The sequence below is a fragment of the Gorilla gorilla genome, chromosome 10 (assembly GCF_029281585.2).
Source record: "Gorilla gorilla gorilla isolate KB3781 chromosome 10, NHGRI_mGorGor1-v2.1_pri, whole genome shotgun sequence".
NCBI classification, from domain to species: Eukaryota; Metazoa; Chordata; class Mammalia; order Primates; family Hominidae; genus Gorilla; species Gorilla gorilla.
In genome coordinates this window covers 18,312,666-18,338,370 of record NC_073234.2, presented here as the reverse complement: position 1 = coordinate 18,338,370, position 25,705 = coordinate 18,312,666, and the positions used below count along the sequence as shown (strand labels likewise).

General features: G+C 51.8%; 1 protein-coding gene across 42 annotated transcripts in view; it reads right to left on the bottom strand.

Moving 5' to 3' along the window:
* Nucleotides 1-7,175: 7,175 nt before the first annotated feature.
* The window catches only part of CACNA1C (calcium voltage-gated channel subunit alpha1 C), a 720,825-nt gene continuing 702,295 nt past the window's right edge, over nt 7,176-25,705 (bottom strand). For 25 of the 42 annotated variants that reach the window (XM_055357556.2, XM_055357560.2, XM_055357558.2 and 22 more), the window contains 8 exons: nt 25,460-25,587; nt 24,815-24,949; nt 22,947-23,299; nt 20,101-20,229; nt 14,521-14,627; nt 14,093-14,196; nt 11,579-11,911; nt 7,176-9,385 (listed from right to left, as the gene is read on the bottom strand). In XM_055357556.2, the coding sequence (XP_055213531.1) occupies nt 9,086-9,385; nt 11,579-11,911; nt 14,093-14,196; nt 14,521-14,627; nt 20,101-20,229; nt 22,947-23,299; nt 24,815-24,949; nt 25,460-25,587 (1,589 nt within the window). In that variant the 3' untranslated portion in view covers nt 7,176-9,085. Of the gene's footprint in view, nt 9,386-11,578; nt 11,912-14,092; nt 14,197-14,520; nt 14,628-20,100; nt 20,230-20,732; nt 20,838-22,946; nt 23,300-24,814; nt 24,950-25,459; nt 25,588-25,705 lie in introns of all 42 variants that reach the window. The other 17 variants (XM_063694557.1, XM_063694558.1, XM_055357545.2 and 14 more) reach the window with 1 other exon arrangement.

Sequence of the window (25,705 nt, the reverse complement as noted above, 5' to 3'; positions counted from 1 at the left end):
GTGTGAGGTGTCAGTCTGCCCCTACTGGGGGGTGCCTCCCAGTTAGGCTACTTGGGGGTCAGGGACCCACTTGAGGAGGCAGTCTGCCCATTCTCAGATCTCCAGCTGCGTGCTGGGAGAACCACTGCTCTCTTCAAAGCTGTCAGAGAGGGACATTTAAGTCTGCAGAGGTTTCTGCTGTCTTTTGTTTGTCTGTGCCCTGCCCCCAGAGGTGGAGCCTACAGAGGCAGGCAGGCCTCCTTGAGCTGTGGTGGGCTCCACCCAGTTCGAGCTTCCCAGCCGCTTTGTTTACCTAATCAAACAACTAACTCGGCAATGGCGGGTGCCCCTCCACCAGCCTCGCTGCCGCCTTGCAGTTTGATCTCGGACTGCTGTGCTAGCAATGAGCGAGACTCCGTGGGCGTAGGACCCTCCGAGCCATGTGCGGGATATAATCTCCTGGTGTGCCATTTTTTAAGCCCCTTGGAAAAGCGCAGTATTAGGGTGGGAGTGACCCGATTTTCCAGGTGCCATCACCCCTTTCTTTGACTAGGAAAGGGAATTCCCTGACCCGTTGCACTTCCCAGATTAGGCGATGCCTCGCCCTGCTTTGGCTTGCACAGGGTGTGCTGCACCCACTGTCCTGCACCTACTGTCTGGCACTCCCCAGTGAGATGAACCCGGTACCTCAGTTGGAAATGCAGAAATCACCCGTCTTCTGCGTCGCTCACGCTGGGAGCTGTAGACCAGAGCTGTTCCTATTCGGCCATCTTGGCTCCTCCCCTAGTTTTTTTTTTTTTTTTAAACATCTTTAAGAGAGTTGTTTTAAACTCTTTGTCGAGTAGATCTGCCGTCAGGTCTTTTCTAGGAGCAGTTCCTGATAATTAATTAATTTTTCCTTCGAATGGGCCACACTTTCCTGTTTCTTTCTTTGCCTTGTGACTTTTTGTTGAAAACTGGACATTTGAATCTAAGAATGTGATAACCCTGAAAATCAGAGTTTCCTCCTTCCTTAGGGTTTGGTGGTGGTGTTTTTGTCTTTTTTAGGCCACTCTGTGCCAAGCATCAGCATGAGGTGTAAACTTCAGGTCTTCTTAGGTGTTTTCTGAGCCTGTTTCTTTCCCAGGGTATGTGCAGTCACTTTCTAATTTTCCTTGTATATGCAGTTGCTTTTGAGTGTCTTAGTCTTTAATGTCTGGCTCCCAAAGAAGGAAAAAGAGAAAAGTGAAAGGGGAAGAGGGTTGCTGGTTCTTCAAATTATCTGAAATCACTTCAGCTAGTGGTGGAGGGGCTTGCAGCAGTGGGGAGAGGTGCAACAAAAGTAGCTGCCCACCTCTGTGTTTGCACCTCTGTGATTAGAAGCAGCAATAAGTATCCTGAACAAAGATCCCTGAAATTTGAAGAACAGGATACTTTTAGCCCACTCTGGCCTCTACACGCTGTGTGCAAGGTGCTATTGGACAAGTGCTCAGCTGCCTGTATTATGAGATAAATAGTACATAATAATAATAGATTCTGCTGGTACTATTTCCATCCATGGAAGTCACACTGGTTATCTCTTCATGCCTGTCTGTGCAGTGCTCACCCTTCCAGGAGTAGAAAGTAGGCTAGGGGAGGAGAGTGGGTTAGCTGCTACTGTCCTAAGAGCTGAAATTGACCAAAATCAACCTTGATTTACTGTCCAAGCCTCCCCCTGAAAGTTGCAAACCTTCATTAGACTCCAGAGTTTCAAAATATTAATAGTTAAACAAAACAGATTCTGCCAGTGTGTTTGTTGTCTATCGGGGAGGATTCTTGGTGCTCCTTACTCTGCCATCTTCCCAGAATCCTCTGGGACAAATTATTTTTACTTAAGGGGTTATTCTGAAAGGTTTATCGAAATCAGATTAAGTTATAATAACAAAAAAAAAGGAAAGCAATCTTAAATTTGTATAGTCCTCATAGTACTTTATATATTATCATATCTCCCCCTCCTTTCTTCTCTCCTACATTCCATCCCTCTTCCCTTCTGTCCTTCTTTCAAAACCAATTTCAGAGACAGCTTTTCCTGTCTAATCTATGTGAATTAGCCATTTAATTCCTCTGATTTTGTCTCCTTTTTAACTTTTGGCCATTTTTCTGTCAACTCTTTCATGAGAAGGAAGAAATAGGGGATGAGTTAACTGCTGAATGGACTTAGGTATTATCATTGGATTCATATTTCCTGTGTTCTCTCCAGTCTTCTTCCTTTTGGGGATCCCAGACAGTTGAGATAACTGAGTGAAGTTTGTATTTGTGACCTCTAGGAAACAGGAGAAAGGAAGAAATAAGGAAGAGGGAAGATACAATGAAGTCAACGTAGACATTGTTAAGAAATTTATTTGCAATTCTTATTTTTTGTGTTTTTTGTTTGTTTTTTAAATAACATCATTCCTTAGATAAAAATGCAATCTTACAGGAATATACAATAGTGTCTCACACAGAGATGACCCTGAAGCTCTCCTTGAAGGGTTGCCCCTTCTAGATTCCCTGGCCTTTCTCGAGGGTGAGAAGGCTCATCAGGCGAGGCCTCTGACAATGGGATTATTTGAGGATTACAAACTGTACAATGATATTTACAACAGTAAGACTGTGAAGTCGTGGAGCCTGGAGGGGAGGGTGTGGGCGTGTGTAGGGGTGTGGGGAATGGTGACAACGGAGGCACTGCCCATCTTTCTGTGCCTCTCCGATAACAGGCATGATACAGATTGGTTTGGGGGATGAAGGTGGGTTTGAGCTGGAGGACATGAGGGGAGGGGAGATTAGAGGAGCTTTATCTGGAGTGTTTCAGAGGAGGAAAGTTTTGCATGGTAGCTCTGGTGGATTAAAATAAGACAGCAATATTAGGAGAGTAATAGACCTTTCAGTGCTTCACCAACGGGGAATCTGTCGCCCTATTTCTTAATGAATGTGCGTGTTTTGCCGTGGGTTATTCTCATCCACTACCATCACAGACGTGTCCAGACATGCTCATCTCTGTTTCCCATGGCCTCACTCCCACAAGGCTCTGGGGGAACAGCATGCATTCTGGCCAGGACAGGACATGGCAATGGGGTGGTATATAACCTGGCTGGGATTCAAAAGATGGATTTCAAGTGTGGGGATGGGCTGCAGCTGGATGCATAGGTGGCCTGAGGCAGGAAAAGAGAAGGTGCGCACAGCTTTGGGATGCTGGAGACACCTCCTGAAGGGGATCTTTTTGCACAGGACTGTGTGCTTACAAATCATCTTCCCTTGATGTACAAGTTCTTTCCTTTTCCCCTTTTAAACATTGGTGTAGTTTCTCCATATTGGGAAGTCTTGGGGTTGGGGGCTATGTCCAGGACCCAGTGACCCACCCTCTTTTGCTTCTCTTGTGACTCTACAGGAGAGACTTCTCTTTTCTCCTGGCCAATGGCCAGGAGAGGTTTCTTCAAGGGGGTCCCTGAAACCTGCAGCCTCAGGTTCCTTGGCAAGGGAGCCACTGCTTGGCCTGGTGCCTGCTCACCTTTTTTTCCTTATTCCCTTGGTAATAAACTTGAGATCTCTAAGACTTCCACAATGGGAATTCTCCAGACCCAAACAGTGAATAAGAATCATTCTGTCCATTTCTGCATTTCTTCACATAGAAATGACCCTCTCTTAAAACTTACAAACTCTTCCACCCAGAGCTTTTTTTTTTTTTTTTTTTGATAATGACCTTGGTTTGAGGTGCATGAGTGAATTTTAGAAATGAATGTACAATGTATGTCTGATTCACACCAGGGGAAGTGGCACAGTGCCCTTTCTGGGATCCCTACAAAGTCAAATTCCTTAGATCCTGAGAATTGGAGTGCATGGGATGCCCTGAAAAGGTGGGGGTGTCCCTGTGTAGCAGCCAGTAACTGATCTGAAGGGAGAGGACTTGGCTCTGGTGACATAACATTTCAAGCCTCTGTGTAATTACCTAGTCTTAGTCTTTTCTTCCTCATTCTTAGTAGAGACGTGGGGAATTTTCATGAAAAATGCTAACTCTGACTCCTCTCAGTGCTCAACAGATTTGTTACACTTCATCCACTCAGCTGCAAGATCTAGAGTGCTTTCAGAGGTGACTGGAAGAGTTCTCTAATACCCTACAAAGACCACAGATCTTTGCCACTTCAGGTGCTGTGGCTCAAACCTCTTAAAGTCATCCCAGGAAAAAGTGTTGATTGTAGTATTCTCTCAATGTATGTAAATAGAATTTATGTCATAATAATAGTAGGTTCTGATGGTACTACTTCCACCCAAGGGAGTCCCTCTGCTGCACCCTCCTTGTCTGTGTATACAGTGCTCACCCTTGCAGGAGCAGGAAAGTCCCTTATCTAGAGCTCAAGCCCAGCCCTTGTGCCTTAACGGTGTGTGTCCTGGGGGGGTGGTTCAAGCATCCCCCGTCAATGTAGAGATGTGGCAGAAACCCGTTCACCTGTTATATTGGTATCTGGCTCCAGAAAGAAACGTTTCATTGTTTTGACATAAAAATAAATTGATGAATGAAGTTAAACCCAGAAGAGGCTTCACAAAGAGGTCGTGTAAGCATCTGCCCATGGGACTCCCTTCCACGCACCGTCTTTCTCACTAGGTGTTGGGGAGGACAGGGAGCTGGGGCTAGGGAGGGCAGTGGGAAGAGGGAGCTTTGCTTAGGGACAGGGAAAGATGCCCCATTCCTGACAGTTGTAGGACTCTTCTTTCCCTCCTGTCTTCCCCCTCAACCTCCTCAAATCGTAGCCTCTGGAGAACCTGGACTCTGGCGGCTGAGGGCCTCCCTGGGAGTGAGGTTTGAGCTTCCCCACCTGCCTTCACACAGCAGCCTGTGTCAGGTGGCACCTGGACAGCCTGAGGGGAGGGAAATCAGCAGAGGGGGGACAGGGCAGCAGATACCCCCACACCCCGCCAGGTAGGCTGACATGGCTGGGACAACGCCCCCAGATGGAACGAGTACTCTTCTCACCTTCCCAAATAGATCCTTGAGATGTCAGCGGCTCCACCACACTGGTCACTGTGGGTGGGTGAGCTGAACACGTCCTTCCATGAACTGGGAAGAGACACAGAGGGAGTCAAAATATGCCCTTTTCTTGCCTCCATTCACCCCCTAGTCCTCTCTGTGCTGACATTTGCCCCTGAGGCAGGTCTTCTTTAAAATATGGAATCGGCCCAGACTCCATCAGCAAGTATTTGCCTCCCCTGGGGTTTAGAGAGGTCTTTTGGGAGTCAGCAGGTCCTTTTTGTGGCCTCTGCTGAATTGTTTCTAATCCTTGACAATGATATTTCAATTCTTGGCCTCTAGGGATGGAGATGCCATCATCCTCCTTTGCCACCTTTCCCACGATGAGGCTAAAAACCCCGACGACCAGGGTTCCACTCTATCCCTGACCTACATTCGTGTTTTCTTTCTTTGCCTTTAGGAGTGGTGGCTGTGTATCTTCAGGACTCCATAAAGTAGCCACCATCTTTTGGGTGACTTCCAAAGTCCTCATTTTCTAGGTGTCACTGTTGCTCAGGAGATGAACTTGGGCATGGAAAGGCCTGCTTCTCCTGAGGTTGCCCCACTGTCTTCAGCTGCATGGGCAGGAGACATGCTGGGTGGAGAAAAGCTGGGAGAAAGTAACGGGTAGCTTCACTCCAGACAAGCACCTGGAATTTGGAACTGGGAAGTAGAATGAGAGACACTGCCTTGCTCCTTTGAGTGGATTTCCCAGTGACAGTGAGGCCTATTGGATTAAGAAGAAGGAGAGGGGTTATAACTAGCACCTTCTGAATCAAAGCTGGGAAAAATTCTCCAAGGTCTGGAAATGAAAGAGGCAGGGCTGGTCGGAGGACAAGAATTAAGTTGACCAAACTGCAGACCTTAAACTGTTGTTTCTTCAAGTCCCTTGGGCCCTTAGCCCCTGACTGTTTTCTCCTGACACTTGGGGGCTGTCAGGAGGGGTATGGAAGATGTGACAATTATGTTTTACAAGGTCATGGGGAAAATTCCATTTTAGGTGGAGAGTAGACATCACTTGGGAGATTGTGGCTGTGGTTCATTGATGTCACTACTTGTGCCAGTCTGTTCTGATGACAGGCATCGTACGCCAGTCTTATTCTAGTGGATCAGAAGGTCAAGCTAGGATAGTCCTCCTGCCCTAGACAGGGAACGCCTGTGTGTACCTCCTGGTAGAAATCTTGGGAACTTTTCAAAGGATGATACCTAAACTCAATTTCTAGAGGACCTTGATGGCACTGAAAAGGAATCAAGAAAGTTTGGATGACGTGGGTGTGGATATCTATAAAGAAACTCTGTTTCTAGACTGTGTTAACCGGGGAGTATTGAGTACATTTCTCCACTTTGTCATGAATCAGTCCAGCAAGCTGTCATAGCGGAATGGACTGTCCCTTATTATAATTTCTAGCTTACTTGTATTATGTGCCAAGAGGGGCTCAGAGAACACTAGGACTGGAAGAGATTTAATGGGTCAATTCTGGGTGAATGGTTGGGTCCTGTTTTCCCCAAAGCAGTCCCTTTTCAGCCACCACTGTTGACATACATTTGAAGGACACAGCACCAAAAGAGTGATGTTCTAGGGAGATATAAGTGAGCATTAGAGATGCCCCCACAAAAATCTGTTCCCACCCCCACTGTGAGCTCCGGATGCCTCTTCCCTTGTCCTGGCCCCCTCCCTGGCAGCCCAAACATTAGGGCAAGCCTGAAGGAAAGGCTGCTCCAGAGTGAGGAAGGGATGGAGAAAGAAGCACGCAGAGTTGACTTTCAGATGGATCAGGGTTTCACCAGTTCCTTTCTCCAGCCCCTGCTGTCCTTTGTTGGGTAGAGCAGAATCCGGAAGTGAGGATGCCCCTCCCTCCAAGCAGCCTGACTTTAATTTTATCCTCCCGGTTAGTGTACACTTTCCTAAGGAAGCCAAAGAGAAAAGTCCGTGTGGTGGAAGGGAAGGGAAACCCAGCTACCTCTTCCACGGGGGATGCGGATGACAGCCCAGTGACTGAGAGCTCGTCAGAACGCCTCCCTGCACCTCATAGTGAAGGGCTGTTCTTGGAGAAGTACCAAATCAGATGACCAGAGCAGAGTGGACAGAGTGAAGACTGGAATAAAATAGGTCCTGGTCTCTCACAGCAAGAGGCGGTACGAACATACCCAGCAAACGATTTTGGAAAAATTGAGGGAAATGTAAGCAAACACAAGATATGCAAAACAGTAATGTCCAAACCTGTTTGTGGAGAGCAGAATAATGACTACAGTGGTGATACCTTTGCTCATTGTGCAAACTAAAGAAAACTTGTTCCCTTTCCCCCAACCACATATAGAAAAGCACTTAAGAGTTCAAAGGTAAAGCTTGTCACACTCCAAATACAAAATGATTTACTTTACATGCAGCAAAATATACAAGAAGTGAATCCGAAAACCAACTTAATTCAATTCATTATATTCGCTTGACACAATTGCAATTCAGTTTTAAAAAAATATTTGAAAAATACTGAAACTGACCTGAATTCAAGTATAACGGTTTCTTCAACAGAAACATTATCAATGCAATAAAACATTACACGGAATATATTGAAGCAAAATGCCTTCTTGTGTTTTTCCCTTAAATTTCTGTGTCTTTTTTTTTAAAATACAGTTTTAATGCCAACACAACTCACAATTGTATTTTTAAATGAATATTATTGCATTGTTTTTGCATATCTTGTGGGACAGAAAATGCAAAGAGTTACTGATTCCCATTTCAGAAGCAGAGACAGTGGTTTGTTTTTGCTTTCAAATGGCCCCAGATTCAGATCTTCCCACAGCTAAACCAGAAAGGGGGGACTGCGTAGTCACTGGTGTGCACGGGCACATGGTGTGGGTGCATATACACAGGCAGGACATATGCACACAGACAACCCACCACACACACACGCGTCGCACACACTCGGAGACTCTCTCGCGCATGCTCCTCTCTCCCAAACCCACCTGTACACCCAGCATAAAAAGGAACCCAACTCTATCACCCACATGTGCAACCACATCAAGTGCATTGCCAGTTACCTTTCCATTAGATAACCGAACCAAACCAGAACAAAAATAGGTTACTACCTAAGGAAATGATAACAAATTATTGGGCATACACAATGGTTGGTAAAACTCTCCTGCAGCGGCTTCTATTGAACCTCCGTGGAAAAAGGAAACCACAACCGTTTAAATAATACAAGAAAACCAAACCCGATGTACATTGGCAAAAGTGAAAACAGAAAGGTGAGGGGGCTACAGGACTTTGTAAACACTCTTCTTCCTCCCCTCCCCCTGGGAAAACAAAATAAAACATAAAAAAAAAAAAACCAAAACCGAAAAGAAACTGCAACATGCTGTCAAGAAAAGTGTCAAACCACAAAACAAAAGAGCGCTCAGCGTAAGCTCAGCACCACCTGGTTGGGCGGAGCCGGCGGCCCCTTCCCGGCGGCGCAGCTCCTCCCTCGCGCTGCCTGGGGCCGGCGGCTGGCCGGGAGCTCGGCGTGGCCCGCGCCGGTCGGGGGATCCCGTCGCAGGTGGGCAGGGACGGAGTGAGCGGCACCACTGCCGGCCCGACGCCCATCCCCAAAGCTCCGCGCCCCTGGAGGCCTCCTCCTCCTCCTCCCTCTCCGGGCCGGGCTGGGGTCCTCCTGGAAGTCCTGCCCCACTCCCTTCTCCAAATCCGCAGGGCCCTGGCTCTGGGGAGACAGCGAGGCTCGTACAGAATATGTGCAAATGGTTTCTACAAGCAGAGTCGAAAGACACCCGTTTGCTGTAGGGTCCTTTTGGTGAGGGCGCGCGGGAAGCCGGGGTGCTCTCCCCGCAGAGGCGCGGCCGGGCCCGGGGCCTGCGGGCTGGGAGAGGGCAGGCGCCTTCCTTGCGCCCCGGGACCCTCGCCGCCTCCTCTCCCCGCCTCTGCAGACGCAGCCGGGCGCCTTCCTCCCGGAGGGCGGCTCACGCACCCAGGCTCCGCGTCTTGTCCCAACAGAAATGAATGAAGACGCTGTTCCGGTTAACTCCAGGTCACGAGAACAGTGAGGCACTTCTGAAACGAACCCATTAGGAACATTGAAACAAATAAAAAAAGCCCGCATCTGGCAGCGCCCACTACAGGCTGCTGACGTAGACCCTGCTGTCCTGGAGCTCCTCCTCACTCAGTCGACCCCGCGCGCGCACACAGCCCGCGTCCTCTTCGCCCCCGGCTCGGTCCTGCCCCGCGTCCCTGCAGTTCACAAAGGGTAAGAGGGCGCCATTGGGGCTCTGTGGGGCGCCCCCGCTGAGGATGTTGTCGGCCGCGCTCTCCATCTCCTCTATGGTCATGTCGCAGGCGTCGGCCAGCTCCTGGGTGGTGACCTCGATGAACTTGGGATCTTGAGCAAACTGCCCCAGTCCTTCTGAAATCAAGACCTGAAGGAGCGGGGTGGGAGCCATGAAGAACCAAAGGAACATTATTCCTGGAGCCCAGCTCTTCCCTTGAGGGCTAGAGCAAGGGGTATCTGGTAGGTCACTTGGGGAAGTGTGCGTGTGTGCACGTGTACGTGGGTGTGTTGGGAGGGGCACCCATGGGGAACGAGTGGAGATGGAGCATCTACCAAAAGAATTAGGGATGTGCAGGCCAGAGAAGCTTTGGCTGGGGTGGCCAAACACTGTCATCAAATACATAAAGACTTGCTTATGGCCCAGCACGGTGGCTCACACCTGTCACCCAGCACTTTGGGAAGCCCAGGCAGAAGGACTGCTTGAGCCCAGGAGTTCGAGACCAGGCCCAGGCAACACAGGGAAACTTCGTCTCTACAAAAAATTTAAAAATAATTAGCTGGGTGTGGTGATGCACACCTGTGATCTTAGCAAGGCCAGAGGCTGAGGTGGGAGGATCATTTGACCCCAGCAGCCCCAGGCTGCACTGAGCTGTGATCATACCACTACACTCCAGCCTGGGTGACAGAGCGAGACCCTGTCTCAAAAAACAACCAAAACAAAAACCAGAGTAGGTTTGGCTCTCAGAGGGGCTGGGGGGCTGCCCTGATGCTGTGTCGGCAGATCCCAGCGGCTGGGGGGCTGCCCTGATGCTGTGTCGGCAGATCCCAGCCTGCCCTGATGCTGTGTCGGCAGATCCCAGCCTGCCTCTCCCCTTTCTGACACCCACTGAACCTTTATACTATTCTTTCAGAGAAACCATTCTCCCTGGTGAAACTGCTGAGACAGGCCCACTGCCCATTGCCTGCCGCTGCCTTTCCAAGGGTGAGGTATCTGTGCAAACACGGCGCATGCCCCTGCCTTGCTTCTGCTGGGAAGGGCCAGCAGGTGACCCTTAAGCTTCTCTGTCCTCCCTACAGGCTGCTTAGTGCCTGGCTATGGGAAAATCGGCTCCTGAGCCAGCAGGTCGGGGGAAGCTGAGTGCAGCCTGGCACTCGCTCCTTCCAGGCATCTGTTTGTCTTGCTCCTTGCCCACGCCACTCATTCTCCCCTTGCCCTGCTTAGTTTTTCTTTGGCACTCCTGACCTTCCTGATGTGTTATATGTGTGTGTGTTTATTATCTGTCTCTCCTCACCACGATGTGAGCTCATGAGAGCAGAAGCTCTGTTTCTCAGCTGTGTCCCTGTACCTGGAACAGGGCCTGCACATGGTAGGCACTCAGGGGAGGTCTGTGAAATGAATGCAGGATGATCGAGGCCACAGGAATACCAGACTTTGAGAGGTAAACCTTGGAAGCCACCTGGTTTAATGCCCCACCTCCTGCACGACAGCCTGATGCCCAGATGAGCACAGTCTCTGCTTGGCTATGTCTGATGATGGGGGGCTCACTACCTTTCAGGCAAGCCCCTCTCATCTTGGAAGAGCTCATTTGGGAAGGTCTTCCTCATGTGAGCTGAAATTTGTCCGCTGGTGGGCTGAGCCTGCCACCCTTTCCCCATCCCACCCGTTGTAGGTGTGAGAGGTGTATCGCACCCTCCAAAGTCACCTCCTCTCCAGGTTTTCTTCCCAAATTCCCTGAAACGGTTCTCCTAGGAAATGGTTTCTAGGAACCTTGCCATCCTGGTCATCCTCTGTTGGGTTTGTTCCAGTGTGTCAAAGGTCCCTAATAATGTGGTGCCGGGATTGCATTAGATGCTCTGACCAGGCAGAGCACAGTGGGACTGACAGCTCGCTTGTTCTAGACTAGTGGCTCTCAACCTTGCTACACATTAAAATCATCAAAGAGCTTTAACAATCATCAGTTAATCTGTCCCGGGTTTCCAAAACTCCCCAGGTGATGCTCAGGGGCAGTCAGGCCTGAGCACCTTGGATCTTGCCTGTCTGTGTAGAAAGGCAGCCAGGCTCACATTTGCATGTTGAGCAGCTGCAGCATAAGGGATAAGTTGCTCAGTGGTTTCTGCCGCCCTCTGCAGTGGGCCTAGCCTCAAGAGAGCCCATAGCATCTTGTGCAGTCATGGCTTTCCGCACACCAGCCCTCCTGCAGCCCTGAGAGGGAGGGTCTTTCCGGCTCAGATATTGACTGCAATGAATTTGGCAAGAGCCAGGTGCTCCCTTCTCAGCCCCACATGCCAAGTCCCCTTGTTGCCCGTGGCCTCTCCCCCCGCCCATCTGCGAGTCACCTACCGCTTCCACCAGGCTGCTGGCACTGCCGTGGAACTGCCTCCCTGGGGCCCCAGCCTGGCTGGGCACCATGAGGGAGACGGGCCGGGCTCTCCGGGCGGCGCTGCTGCCCCCGCCACCGGGGGTGGTCTCAGCCCAGGAGCCGCAGTGGATGGATGGGAAGCTGCTGTTGAGTTTCTCACTGGACTCAACCCCCTCCAGCCGCAGGGTGGGGACGGGCTGTGGGGGCCAGCCTCGGCTGCCAGGTGTGGCTGGTGGGGTGGCAAAAGGCCTGGGGAATGAGGCAGGGGAATGGCTTCTCTGGAGGAGGGGGCTCAGGCCTGCCACTGCCAATGCCTGCGGACACACAAGGAGTGTGAGTTAATAGGAGTGGCCGACCCCAAGCAAGGCAGGCCCCTGCTTCTGAGCAAGCACTGCTTTGCAGCTGCTGTGTCCAGCTAGCTCCACCTGCCTGGTATTACCATGCCATTGTTTTCCCCTGTCGGTCCTATCTCAACCTGGCGTGACTTTCAACTATCTCAAAATACATCTTAGGATCATCTGGGTCTGAAGTGATCTCTTTCTCCTGTAACTTCTGAAAGCTGGGATTGGGTGGAGTCGTGGTAACCTGCTTTTAGCCCTGGCCTGGTCACCTGTCAGCTGTGCAGTCTCTCGCTCTTGGTTTTGTCCTCAATAGAATGGAGAGCAGGGTGAGGCCTGCATGTCTGTAAAGCCAGAAAACAAATGCTGTCTATCCATCTGCCCTGCGGGGCTGGTGTGAGGTTCAAGCGCAATGAGGTCTGTGAAGAAGCGCTGTGCACCTCACAAAGAGTTGGGAAAACCAGTATTTGTGGTTTTAGTTCTTACAGTTAATGGGGCCATTCATAATGCCCTGCCAGTCTCTAGCTCAGGTTGTCTTTGAGCCATTGTTAAATCCGGTGCTGTATTGTGATTAAAAGATTCAGGGCTGGGAGCAGTGGCTCATGCCTGTAATCCCAGGACTTTGGGAGGCCAAGGCGGGCAGATCACCTGAGGTCGGGAGTTCAAGACCAGCCTGACCAACATGGAGTAACCCTGTCTCTACTACAAATGCAAAATTAGCCAGGCATGGTGGCGCATGCCTGTAATCCCAGCTACTCGGGAGGCTGAGGCAGGAGAATCACTTGAACCCGGGAGGTGGAGGTTGTGGTGAGCCGAGATCGTGCCATTGCACTCCAGCCAGGGCAACAAGAGCAAAACTCTGTCTCAAAAAAAAAAAAAAAAAAAAAAGGCACACGGTACGCCCTCTGTCCCTGAATATTCTTGAGCATCCTGAGGGTAGGGACCAGGCCTGCCTGGCTGTTGCCATGACAACCTGCCGGGGCAGAGGCTCTGCAGGGTGAGCTGCTCTGATGGGATGTGCTCCCGGGAGACAGCGACACTGTCGTGGGGAAAGACCATCTCTAGGGTCACAGAGTACAGGAGGAGAAAGAGATGAAGAGGAGAGTTTCGTGCCTACCAGTACGACAAGAACAGATAGGTGAAATCGACTTCTAGAAATCTTTTAAGATAGCACACACAGTGTCCCCACATCCTTCCACCTCCTGCCCCTGCCCATGGTGGTCCTCAGCCTGGGGCTCCTGGGTCCCTGGGAATCTGAGAAAAGTGTAAGGCCATATTCATTATTTCAGAAAGCCCAGTGGAAGACAACGCCTCACAGGCTAAGAAAACCTGTTTATTTCTTGGAGCTGAAGTACTATCAACTCAGCCAGGCCACACTGGCCATCTCATGCTGATGATGAGTTTTGATTGGCAGTTGAATGCCTTTGGGTACAAAGCATAGGTCCATTTAAAACATAGGTCCATGCTATAAAAGAGTATAACTTTAATAAGGTCAGAATGTTGGGAAACCCAGGTTTAGACCTCAGTTTGCCTGGGGTTAATAGACTGGCCTTAGATAACACTGAAGTTCAAAGATACTAAGGTATGTTTGGTCCTGGAATCTTGGATTTCACTGTCTCAGCTGGAGTCAGCCATGCCAAGAGACATTTCATTTATGGAATCTCCCTGGACCTGCTTCCCACGGATGTCATTCCCTACTCTTGACCATGTTGCTGGTGGGTTCTTTAATCACTTCTGTGTGTCACTGGATGGATTTTTGTGTGGCAAAATTTCCAGGTATATTCAAACTCTAGGTACAAGTACATCTTCCTGAGTGCCCTGAGGCATAGGCCAGTGTCAGAGGCGTCAGTGGCATCTGTGGCAGCCTAAGAAGAAAGCTCAGGTGGAACCTGCAGCTGTGGGTCCTCAGGATCACACAAAGAGCTCCTGTGCACCAGCCCTTCCTAGGCCCCCACCTACGATGCTGCAGACCTTGCCATGGCTCTCACCTGCACAGGAGTGTGAAGCCCTACAAGGATGGCTCTTAGGGCAGGGGCAGGACGTGCCAGCCATCTGAGACAGGCAAGACCCACTGAGGTCTTCAGGATTTGTCCGTCACCCTGGGGACTGTCTGGCCTGCTAGCAGGTGACAGTGGCCTGTCCTAAAGTGTGAGCTACCTGATGATGAACCAGATGCAAGGGCAGGACTGTCTTCTGAGAGATGTCTCCCCCTCGGTCCTTCTGTCGCTTCAGACATTCCAGGTGGAAGGAGGCCCTTCGACCTGCAAAGCCAGCCAGAGAGCCACGATCAGGGCAGGAAAACAGGGCACTGGCCTGTGACAGTTTACACCCTGGTGGGGTGCCAGGAGCAGTAACTATGGCCCGAGACGCTCCTCCTTTCCCCTCCCCTCGTCTGAGACGTATTCTGGTGTCCAGGGCTCATCCCTGCACACCCTGCCTTTGGAATGTTGTCTCCTTGCTTTGGAAATGCCCGCACTGTGTGGGGCTGGTTTGAGGCAGGCCACAACGATTTCCCAATCGTCCCTGACCAGTTTTCTCTAGGGAGTAACCGCTGACCACATCCAGAGAGCGAGCGGTGCATTTACCTAGTGAGGCAGAGCGGAGGAAACCCCTCTTCGGAGATTGCCGGATGTCCCTCTTGTCCTCCTCTGGGAGCGTCAGTTGCCGATTTTCGTCATCCTGGTAGGAGAGCCTGGAACAGAGAGCTCATGGGGCTTGTTCCTGGAGGCTGAGAAGTGGCCACCCACAGGGACAGCTGCACCCCCGGAAAGCACTTTGCTGTGATCCTTAGTGAAGGGATGCACACTTTGTGCTTACGTGCAGGTTTGGGGAATTGCCACCCCAAGAAGTTCTGGCCTGCCCCTGGCGTCTTCCAGGCCTGCTCAGTGGGAATTGCCAGCTCCTCACCCGCAGCCTGTCTCATAAGCCTGACTTGGGGCAGTGAAGGCACACTGGGGTCAAAGGTGTTGAGAAAGCGGAAAGAATCCTAGGCCCATGAAGTTCTTTTGGGGAATGACCTTGGCTCCCGTGTTTGCATGAGCTGATGCTGTTTTCCTCAGTGACCCTCAACTTTCACCCAAACTTATCCCCGCCCCCCGATTTCTCCCGCCCTGCCACCCCCTCATCAGCAAGAGCACATAAGCAGCTGCCTACAACCACTCTATGGTCACTCAGTAGGTGAACAGCAGGGCTGTGAGGGACCTCATGGGGCATCTAGTCTATGGCTTCCAGGCCTTTGATGGAAACTCGATGAGAAGTAGATTTGACAGCTTCTCATCACGCACAGACACACCTGATGGAATGAAACCTCATAGCCTTTGGTTACCCTCGGTGCATGCATTGCACCCTGGTGAGTCCTAGTCCACTTTAGTCTGTTCTATTTTTATTAAAATTTTGATTCACAATCTCTGCTGGGTCAGCCTGCAATCCAAGAAGCACAGTTGCATTCCAACCTCATTCCCAGATGAGACCACTGACTCACTGGTCCCTGGTGCCACCCCACACCTCTGAGGGTGACTCCATGCCTGCTCATGGTACAGCACAGAGACTTGGATAATTTATAGATGTGCAGGAAGGCTGGTAGAGTGCAGACCGCAGTATTTATACCTTCAAGACTTGCTCTTACTCTCAGCTAGCTAAGGCCTCCCTATTATATTTTCTTCTTATGCAAATCACCCCGGCTCTTGCAGATCCAGCTTCCGTTTCACCTTGTGCATGGTACCAGTTCAGGTCACCCTGCCCTCAACTTTCTCTGAACGCCTTTACTCCTGGGGGTTGTACCACTCTGGGGGTAGTGAGAAACTCTGTGTTATCTTCCTCTCCTGAGACTCTCTTAGTTTCCTAGTTTGTGGAATTTCCTTGAGGATGGAGACTGGGTTCTTAACAACCTAGCAGAGTGCCTGGTGCACCAAGCACTGTAGAATAACCGAAATAGGTTAAAATATATGCTCTTCCTGATTTCTAGGGTAGGCGGTCAGGCATTTGTTTGTATTCTCTAAGAATCAATTTAGAGACAGTTATCTCATAAGGAGCTTCAGGTATTTCCCTTTTTTATATTGACTGTGTTTCACTGAGTCAGAAAAGTAGAAGGCCTGTCACCCCCACCGCCCCATTTTGCTGATGGGGACACGAAGGCACAGGGCAGTTGAGTGATTTGTCAAGCGCCGCTGGTTGGGACTCTTTCCATGCTTTTCCTTACTCACTTGATTCTTCTTTCTATGCTGGGGAAAAGGAGGTGCTTCTGCTACTTTTCCCATCCAGTTCCTGAGCAGAAAGCACTGGACCCCAGGAAGCCGCATGCTGTGCTGGCCTGGCTGCCGCTCTCCCCACACTCCTCACGGTGGGGCACCTGGTGTCCCCTCCCACCACCTCCAGCCACACCTTTCCTGTCTTCAAAAGCCTTCAAGGCTAGTCCTTCCTCACTCTGAAGTCCTTTCAGGAACTGAATGGACTGACATGCTGGGAGGGGTCGGTGAGTGCTTCCCTCCCGCCCTGGGCCCCCGCGGGGCTCCTCCCTGTCTGCATCAGCAGCTCCAGGGTTCCCTGGCGGGGCTGAGAGAGGACACACCCTGCATCGTGCCTGGCCACGCTTCACTGTGCTGCCATTCCAGAGTGGGACAGTGGCTCCCAGCAGGTGGCACAGCCCCCCAGCATGCCAGGTTCTTGACATGCTCGCCCTCCAGCTCAGAAAATAATAGAGAAGTGGGAGCTTCTCTCTAAACCCCTGGAAAAGTGTCCATCCAAGGAGCAGGCACACCTGCCGCTGGCCTGCCTGTCCCTCCAGAGGGCCCATTTTCAAGTGGCTGCACACAAGCCCATGGGACCCAGGCATTACCCCCTGGGGAAAACCCCATGCCTCAGTTTCCCTTTCTACAAAATTGAAATGACATATGCCCTCTCTGTCTCAGGCCTGTTGTGAGTCACGTATACAGTAACAGATGAGACAGGGCTTTGAGGGTGAAAAGAGCCAGAAAAGCTTCGGAAACACTGTGTCTCAAACTTCTGTGGATGTCACTCAGAGTCATAAAGATGTTTCTCAAGGAGACCCCCAGATACACACATCTGTTGGCAATTAAGCAAGTGTTTCAGAGCACAGCGCTTACCTTCGTGACGTTTGACGCATTCTGATAGTTTCTGATATTGTGCTGTGCTGCACCTGCTTTTAAGGGCTAGTCATTAGTGACCAAATGGATGTCACAACCTTCTAAAGGATCTAGAACTGCAGCTAAAAATATTCTAAGAATTGCAGCAAGGACAAAAATCTCAGGCCTGGCTTTGCCACCAGTGCCCTCTTCAGGGCGTCTTCATTATAAGCAGTGTCTTGAAACACTTGTTTAATTGTCTATATATGTATGTGCATAGTGAGTCTCACCAGAAAATATATTTATGACTGTCTTACAGCCTACAATGTTTATAAAACAATGTTCAGAAATTTTCCTGGCGAGGAAAGCCCAAGCTAAAAAGGGCATCGTGCATGTGTGTGTGTGTCTGTGTGTGTGTGGTGTGTGTTTTGTGTGTGTGCACGCGCGTTTGTGTGTTGTGTGTGTGTGTTGTGTGTGTGTCTGTGTGCGGTGTGTGTGTGTGTGTGTTGTGTTTGTGTGTGTGCGTTTGTGTGTGCATGCGTTGTGTTGTGTGTGTGCGTGCACGTATGTTTCTGTTTGTGCGTGTTGTTTTGTGTGTGTGTTGTGTGGTGTGTGTTGTGTTGTGTGTGGTGTGTGTGTGTGCGCGCGTGTTGTGTGTGTGCAGTTGTGTGTGCGCGCGTTTGTGTGTTGTATTGTGTGCGTGAGCATGTGTTGTGTGTTGTGTGGTGTGTGTGTGCGTTTGTGTGTTGTGTGCTGTGTGTGTTGTGTGTGTATTGTTTGTGTGCTCGCACATGTGTGTTTGTGTGTGCGCGTTTGTGTGCGTGTTGTGTGCTGTGTGTGTGTTGTTTGTTTTGTGTGTGTATGTGTGTGTTCTGTGGTGTGTGTGTGTGTGTTGTGTGTGTGCGTGTGTGTGTGTTGTGTGTGCTGTGTGCGTGTTGTGTGTTGTTTCTGTGTGTGGTGTGTGTTTTGTGTGTTGTGTGTGTGCGCGTTTGTGTGTTGTGTTTGTGTTGTGTGTGGTGTATGTGTGTTTATGTGTTGTGTGTCTGTTGTGTGTGTTGTGCGTGGTGTGTGGGTGTTTGTGTGCGTGCGTGTGGTGTTTGTGTTGTGTGTGCGTGCGTGTTTGTGTGTGCTTTGTGTGTGGTGTGTGTCTGCACGCGTTTGTGCTGTGTGTTGTGTGTTGTGTTTGTGTGTGGTGTGTATGTGTGTGTTTGGTGTGTTGTGTGTGCACGTGTGTTGTGTGTGTATGCGTGCGCGTTTGTGGGTTGTGTGTGGTGTGTTTGCACATTTGTGTGTGGGTTGTGTGTGTGCTGTGTGTTTGTATTGTGTTTGTGTGTGAGCGCACGTGTGTTGTGTATTGTGTGCATGCACATGTGTGTTGTGTGTTTGTGTGTGGTGTGTGTTTTGTGTTTTGTGTGGTGTGTTTGTGTATGTGTGTGTGGGTGCGTGTGTTTTGTGTGTGTGTGGTGTGTGTGGGTGCGTTTTGTGTGTGTGTGGTGTGTGGTGTGTGTGTGTGGGTGCCTGTGTTTTGCGTTGTGTTTTTGTGTGGTGTGTGGGTGCGTGTGTTGTGTGTGGTGTTTGTGTTGTGTGTTGTGTGTGTGTGGTGTGTGTGTGTGCGCACGTTTGTGTTTGTGTGTGCGCGGTGTGGTGTGTGTGGTTTGTGTGTTGTGTGTGGGTGCGTGTGTTGTGTCTGTGCGTTTGTGTGTGTGCGTGCACGTATGTGTGCGTGTGTTTTGTTTGTGTTGTGTGGTGTGTTTGTGTATGTGTGTTTGGTGTGTTGTGTGTATTGTGTGTGCGTGCGCGTTTGTGTATTGTGTTGTGTGTGCTGTGTTGTGTGTGTTGTACTGTTTGTGTGCATGCGCATGTGTGTTGTGTGTGCGTGCGTTTGTGTTGTGTTTGTGTGTGTTGTGTGTATTGTGTGCACGCGCGTTTTGTTGGTGTGTGTGCGCGTTTATGTGTTTGTGTGCGTGTTGTGTGCTGTGTGTTGTGTGGTGTGTGGGTGTTTTGTGTGTGTGGTGTGTGTGCTGTGTGCGTGTTGTGTTGTTTGTGTGTTTGTGTGTGTGGTGTGTTTTGTGTGGTGTGTGTGCGCGTTTGTGTTGTGTTGTGTGTCTGTGTGCTGTGTGTGTTGTGCGGTGTGTGTGTGTCTGTTGTGTGCGTGTGTTTGTGTGTGGTGTGTGGGTGTTTGTGTGTGTGCGTGCGTGTGGTGTTTGTGTTGTGCGTGAGTGCATGTTTGTGTGTTTTGTGTTTGTGCGCGTTTGTGTGTGCTGTGTGTTGTGTTGTGTGTGGTGTGTGCACGCGTTTGTGCTGTTGTGTTTGTGTTGTGTTTTGTGTGTGTGGTGTGTGGGTGCGTGTGGTGTGTGCGCATTTGTGTGTTTGTGTGCGCATGCGCGTGTTGTGTGTGTTGTGTGTGCTGTGTGTATTGTGTGCGCGCACGTGTTTGTTGTGTGTGTATTGTGCACGCGCATGTGTGTTGTGTTGTGTATTGTGTGTGTGCGTGCGTTTGTGTGTTGTGTGTTGTGTATTGTGTGCCTGCACGTGTGTTGTGTGTTTGTATGTGTGTGGTGTGTTTTGTGTTTTGTGTGGTGTTTGTGTATGTGTGTGTGTGGGTGCGTTTTGTGTGTGTATGTGTGTGTGTTGTGTGGTGTGTGTGTGTGAGTGCGTGTGTTTTGTGTTGTGTTTGTGTTTGTGGTGTGTGGGTGCGTGTTTTGTGTGTTGTGTGTATTGTGTTTGTATGTGCACACGTGTGTTTTGTTTGTGTGTTGTGTGTGGTGTTTGTGTGCGCGCATGTTTGTGTGTGTTGTGTGTGGTGTGTGTGCGTTTGTGTGTGTTGTGTGCTGTTGTGTTTGTGTGTGTTGTGTGTTGTTTGTGTGTGTTTGTGTTTGTTGTGTGTGTGTGGTGTGTGTTTGTGTGTGTGTTGGGGGGCTCCCATTTCACTGAGGAGATGAAAGAGGCGGTGCAGATGTTTTCTCTGTGATCTCCTCTCCTCCTGCAATCAGCCCCAGAGGAGGGATCTCAGGGACCTGCCTCTGCCTCCCCACATTTGTTCCCACAGTCGGGTCAGCCTCAGCAGAGGGCAGCAGAGCTCACATCTCTGTGGAGAGCAGGCTGGGCTCACTGCAGGCCTCCGTGTCATGGTTCATCTTCACTTCACAGGTCTCATCCTGAGACGTCTCCTCCTGACCCGCCATGGCTGCCTGGCTCTCCCGGGAGTGGCACCTACAGTATCCAAGATGAAGAAAAACATCAGAAACTGCCAACCTTCCTCCACTTCCTTCAGCAAGTAAAGCATCACACACGCACACACATGCAGGTGTACACACGTGCACAAACACAAGCACACACACGTGAACAGGCATACAGTTGCTGGTGCTTTGTTCTCCTGTGATTGCTGATGGATCCATAGAAGTGTTCAGATTAGGGTGAGGGTCCCATTTGGGAGAAGGATGTCTGCTGTGGATCCGGGGAGATCTGAGTCCTGACCCCAATCCACTTACCCTCTGGTCCAAGTCACTTGGTCCACCTCATGCCTCAGTTTCCCTATGAAATTGGAATGACATATGCCCTGCCTAACTTAGAGGCTGCCCCCCACTCACCTCCAGCTATGACACCTGGGTCTTTGGCCTTTGGCATAGCTGAGAAGTCCTTGGCCTCTTATTTTGATGGTGCCCTTGATTCTGACACTGGCACCCTGGGGTAAAGGCACAGAGAGGAAGCCTCACCTAGAGGGGTTTGCTCTCCTGAGCAGAAGGCAGTGAGCCTGAGTCCCTGCTGAGCCTGAATCCCTCCTGAGCTCCAGATCCTCACACACCAGAACGTGCCTTGCCCTGCTGGGACAGGGTCATGTCATCTTTAGCTCTGCACCAAGGCCTCTTCTTTTTCCTGTCTGAGCTCAGCTCAGTGCCTCCCTTTGTCTTGCTTTCTATAGACCTTGCATGCTGGGCCCACTTTATCCTCAGACCCGAGTGCTAAATCAGTGCCCTGGCTCTGAGCATCCCAGGCAGGGTAGAAGCAATTCTCTCTCGAGGAGGAGGACTGCAGACTGCCACCCGCCCCGCAGTGGAAGGAAAGATGAGAGGTGGGAGCTCCAGGAGGATTGGGAGGGGAGGGAGGTGGAGTGGGCTTTGGTGAAGCACGGAGGGAGGAGCTGGAGATGCAGAGCAGCAGCAGGCAGGCAGCAGCACTTTTGGGGGCCACCGGGCACAGGACATGCTGGCCCATCCTCAGCACAAGCAATGCCAGGGCCTGAGCTGCCGTTAGCCTTGAGCTGTGACACGGGGACAAGGGAGCTGGGACGTGGGCTATGCTCCTCTTCTTCACCAAGCTGAAGCTTGATGCCCTGTGTGTTGTTTGTACCATCTGCAGTGGGCAGAGGGAACCGACACTTCATGAGCACTGACTGTGTGCTGGGCACTGTGCCGGGTGCTTTGCGTGTATTTTGCTCTGTGGAGAGATGTATCTGTGGGGACAAGGAAATCCCCTGGGGTCTCCTTCCCCAGCTCCTCTAAACATCCCTCTCCCCTTATGTCACAGAGGACAAAGCTTCACATGAAAATGCCCTTAGAGGGCGGGGACTTAATTCACCCTGAGATGCTAAAGACAGACATGGAGCCCTCCTTAAGCAGAGCCTTCATGAGGCCAGAGGGGAGAAGGGGGTGTGGGGACCCAGTACTTGAGTCCTCAAAGGCCGTGGAAGGGGAGTGAGGTTGCAGAGAAGGATGAGGCCCCCACAACAGGTGCAGGCCCCCAAGACTAGATGCGTAGATTAGATCCTCTCCTATGCAAAGCCAGCCCTTCAGGCCAGCACATAAAATCCAGTGCCCAGCACACTGCCCTGTGCACACAGAAGGCAGCAGTGCAGGCCTCATGAATTGAAGGATGCCCCCAGTGCTGCTTCTGGGTGGCTAAACCAGCCAACCTTGCAGAAAGGAAAGCAGACAGGGAGATGGTCCTTTTAACTGGCCTGTCGTCTGACACAATTAAATGCCTGAGTCCCATGGGCTTGCATGCAGCCCTCTTGAAATGGGCCCTCTGCAGGGACAGGCAGGCCAGCGGCAGGTGTGCCTGCTCCTTGGATGGACACTTTTCCAGGGGTTTAGAGAGAAGCTCCCACTTCTCTATTATTTTCTGAGCTGGAGGGCGAGCATGTCAAGAACCTGGCATGCTGGGGGGCTGTGCCGCCTGCTGGGAGCCACTCTCCTACTCTGGAAGAGCAGCACAGTTAAGCTTGGCCAGGCACGATGCAGGGTGTGTCCTCTCTCAGCCCCGCCAGGGAACCCTGGAGCTGCTGATGCAGACAGGGAGGAGCCCCACGGGGGCCCAGGGCGGGAGGGAAGGTCCCACCATCCAGCATGTCACAGCAGTGCATCCTAGAGCACAGGGATCAGAGGACAAGGAGAAAAGAGTGAGTCAGGAGTAAGAGGTACAGTCAAGACCTCCAGGAATGATCCTGTGCTGGGCAGAATGGGCCAGTGCTACAGAGGGCGCCTCCCACAGTGGGGTGCCCTCTCTGGGAGGCTGGCAAAGGGGCTCCAGGGAAGCAATGGAAACACCATTCCCATCTCGGCTGGGAGAAAGGCCAGGTTTGGGCAGAGACTCGGGGAAGGGCAGACGGGATGGTTTCTGTTGTGAAGCCGGAACACAAACATCTGATGATCACATTCTGCCACTCAGGAAGCGTGGGAGAGGAGAGGGCCCTGTGGGAGAACCAGCGCCGCAGGCCACTGCTGACTTGCCCTGAGCCTGCCACGTCTGATCAAGGGCAGGACTTGGGAGACAGCATAGTGCCTCCTGCTCTTGCTGCAGTCTGGGGCAGCAACCTCCTGGAAGCTTCAGGGACAAGTGGCTGGCCGAGGCCTCTGTCTCCTCCACTGTCTCCTGAGGGTTGCAGCACGTGGGCCCTGTGTGCCGCCTGGGGTGGCCAGCCTCCCACTTACCTGTTGGAGCTGAGCTTCCACGCCACCTCCTGCACCCGGATGGCAGGGGACAAGGGGGGCCCATGGCCCTCCACAGTGCTGACCGTGCTGGGGTAGCCGGCGGGGCGAGGGAGGCGACCCAGGGCGGTGTTGTTGGCGTTGTTGATGTTGGCATTGGAGCCGGTGGACGAGTAGCTGCTCGGGGTGAAGGTGGAGTCCACCAGCTTCTCGTGGGATGGCGACTCAGTGTCGCCCTGGCTGCTGCCCGCCTTGTTGATGTGCAGCGGGCGCTGAGTGGTGAAGGTCTGGGGGAAGGCGCTCCGGCCGTCGCTTTGGTAGTAGCTGACGTGGTTGCCGAACAGGCCACCGGCCCTCTGTAGGCAAGAAGGAGGGGTGGGTGGAGAAGCCCCTCAGCACCCACTCCTCCCAGAGAGCAGCCTCCACAGCCAGGTCAGGGAAGCGCAGGGCCTGGGAAGGCGGGCTGCCTTCTTTCGGGGAGGCACAGCCTTGCTGGGAGCCAGGAGCACCTGAGGACCTTCTTCATGCCTGGCTGCTCCAGAGAGGGAGGGACCCGGAGTCTCAAGGCTCTGGACTCCCCTCTGCAGCAGCTGGGAGAACCCACCCACCAGTGGGGATGGGATTGGGCAAGGGGCTGCTGCTGGTACGAGCTGCCCTGGAGGTTTCCAGTGAAGCCCCTGATGGCTGGGAGTGAGTTTCCAGGGCACGTCTAGGATGGTGGTCCCTAAGAGCAGCCAGCACACCATGAGGGCGGGGGCTGAGAGAGCGACCAGAAGATTCTAACCAGATTTAAAAAGAGCTAAAAGCTGGTTGGCCAAACGGTTTTGAAAATGAAGAATTTCCTGCATGATGGTCTTTTTCCCCTCGGGGACTCAGAGAGATTTAAAACCAGAGCCAGTGTTTTTCCCCAGTATTCTTTTCCTTGTCCTGGGGAAGTGGGCAAGTAGCTATTTGCACGGTTGTTCCAACCCTTGACATCAGAGCATCCCTGAGCCTTGGTGACTGAGGCTTTGGTTTCTGGTGTCTTGTTGGGTTGTGTCACCACCATGCCATGTCCCTGAGGCCATGCAGTGACGAATGTCTCCCAGTGATGAGAATAAGGATGAGGAAGAGACGGAGCAGGGGCAGGATGGGCTCAGCTTGCCCCCTGTGTGTTCCACAGCCTGGGAACTGGGCCCGGGGCCAGGGGAGAGTGGTGTGAGCAGGGTCCTGCACAATTATGGCTGGCAGCTTCTCCCTTGCTATAGAAGGATTTGTAACCAAACACCAGCGTGGTGAGGCAGGCAACACAAATGAGTGATAAACGCCCCTTATTCTGGTACAGCCGTTTTAATTTTCACTACTGCAACTGCTGGGCAGCTTCAGTCTCCAGGAAAGGAGAGGGAAAGGGGAGTTCTGGAGGGGTCTTCGAGACCTGGAGAACACACGCTATGCTCCAGCCCTCTGCTGCCCTGTGGGAATGCAAGCTCAATATTACCAGGTCTCCTGACTTTTCCAAAGAATGCCAGAAGTCTTGTTTTTCAAATATAAACAAGCCTGCAGATTAGATGTGCCCCAGGGGTGACCACTCTGCAACTTCTAATGCAGAAGTTTCTCCTAGGAAACATTTCCCGTAGGAAGGCGGTTCCTTCCCGCTTCTCTGAGAGCCAGTGACACTGAGAGCTGCTGTTTCCAGGAAGCCCTGCCTTGGGATGGAGTCAGGCTTGGAAAAGGCAAAGGGGTGAGGAGACAGCTCATCAGGAAGAGCCTGGAAGTGGCCCTTTCCTCTGGTGCAGCTCCTTCCCCTGGACGTTCCCCGCAAAACCCCAGCCCAACCTCTTGCTCCAAACTGAACTTTATAGGGGTCGAGAGTGCGCCATGGCACCACCCACCCTGAATATGTCATCTTCAGAAGCAGCGGACACAGCCTCCTTCATGGCCTTGTCCAGCTCCTCCTCAGCGGTGAGATCTCCAGAGATGGCCCGTCGGATCTCAGGCCCGATGTCATGCAGTGTGCGCAAGCCAGCCTGGAATCCAAGGGGAGGATGGTGAGGACCACGCTCCCTTTCCTCCAAGCTCCCCAGCCAGCCACAGCCTTGGGCAAGGCCTGTCCCTCCAGGGCCCTGGCATCCTCCACCCAGCCAGTCGACCCTCCGGAAGGTTTGTCTGCGTGTGAACTGGGGGCTGGGCTGCCCTCTGATGGAACAATCCACTCGCCCATCCAGGAGGGATGAAGCCTCATTAGGAGGGGGCACCAGGGGTCAGGGGCTGTCACGGGAGCCTCAGTGAAGTATTTGAGAGATCTGGGGGCTATGACAGCAGGCAGGACCATGGAGGGCAGTCGGTGGGTGGCAGGTAGGGAAGGGCACATCACCCCCTTCTCACAGCCATCTTTGGAAAGGTCTGGAGCTCTCTGAAAGGTTCCCTCTGCAGGGACCTGGCCTCCAGCCTGCTGGGGAGGGACCAGGACCCTGACTGGAGGTCAGAGGCAATGACCAGGACCTTCCTGGAGTGTGGGCCCGCCCCCAGGCCCTCACCTGCAGAGACAGCGCGTTCCTCTGGGAGGGCTTGCCCACAAGGCCCTGCTCTTTGCGCTTCTTGAACTTCCGGAAGTACTCCTGGATCAGGAACGTGGCGTAGAACTTGCCAACGGTGACCTCATCATCTGAGATGTATGGAGAGGGGAGAGGGGGTAAGAGGGGAGCAGGGGAATTCAGTTGAACTTCATTCATTTTTTTTTTCAGCATCCAAAACTTTTAAAAACTTTTTAGGTTTAATATTTT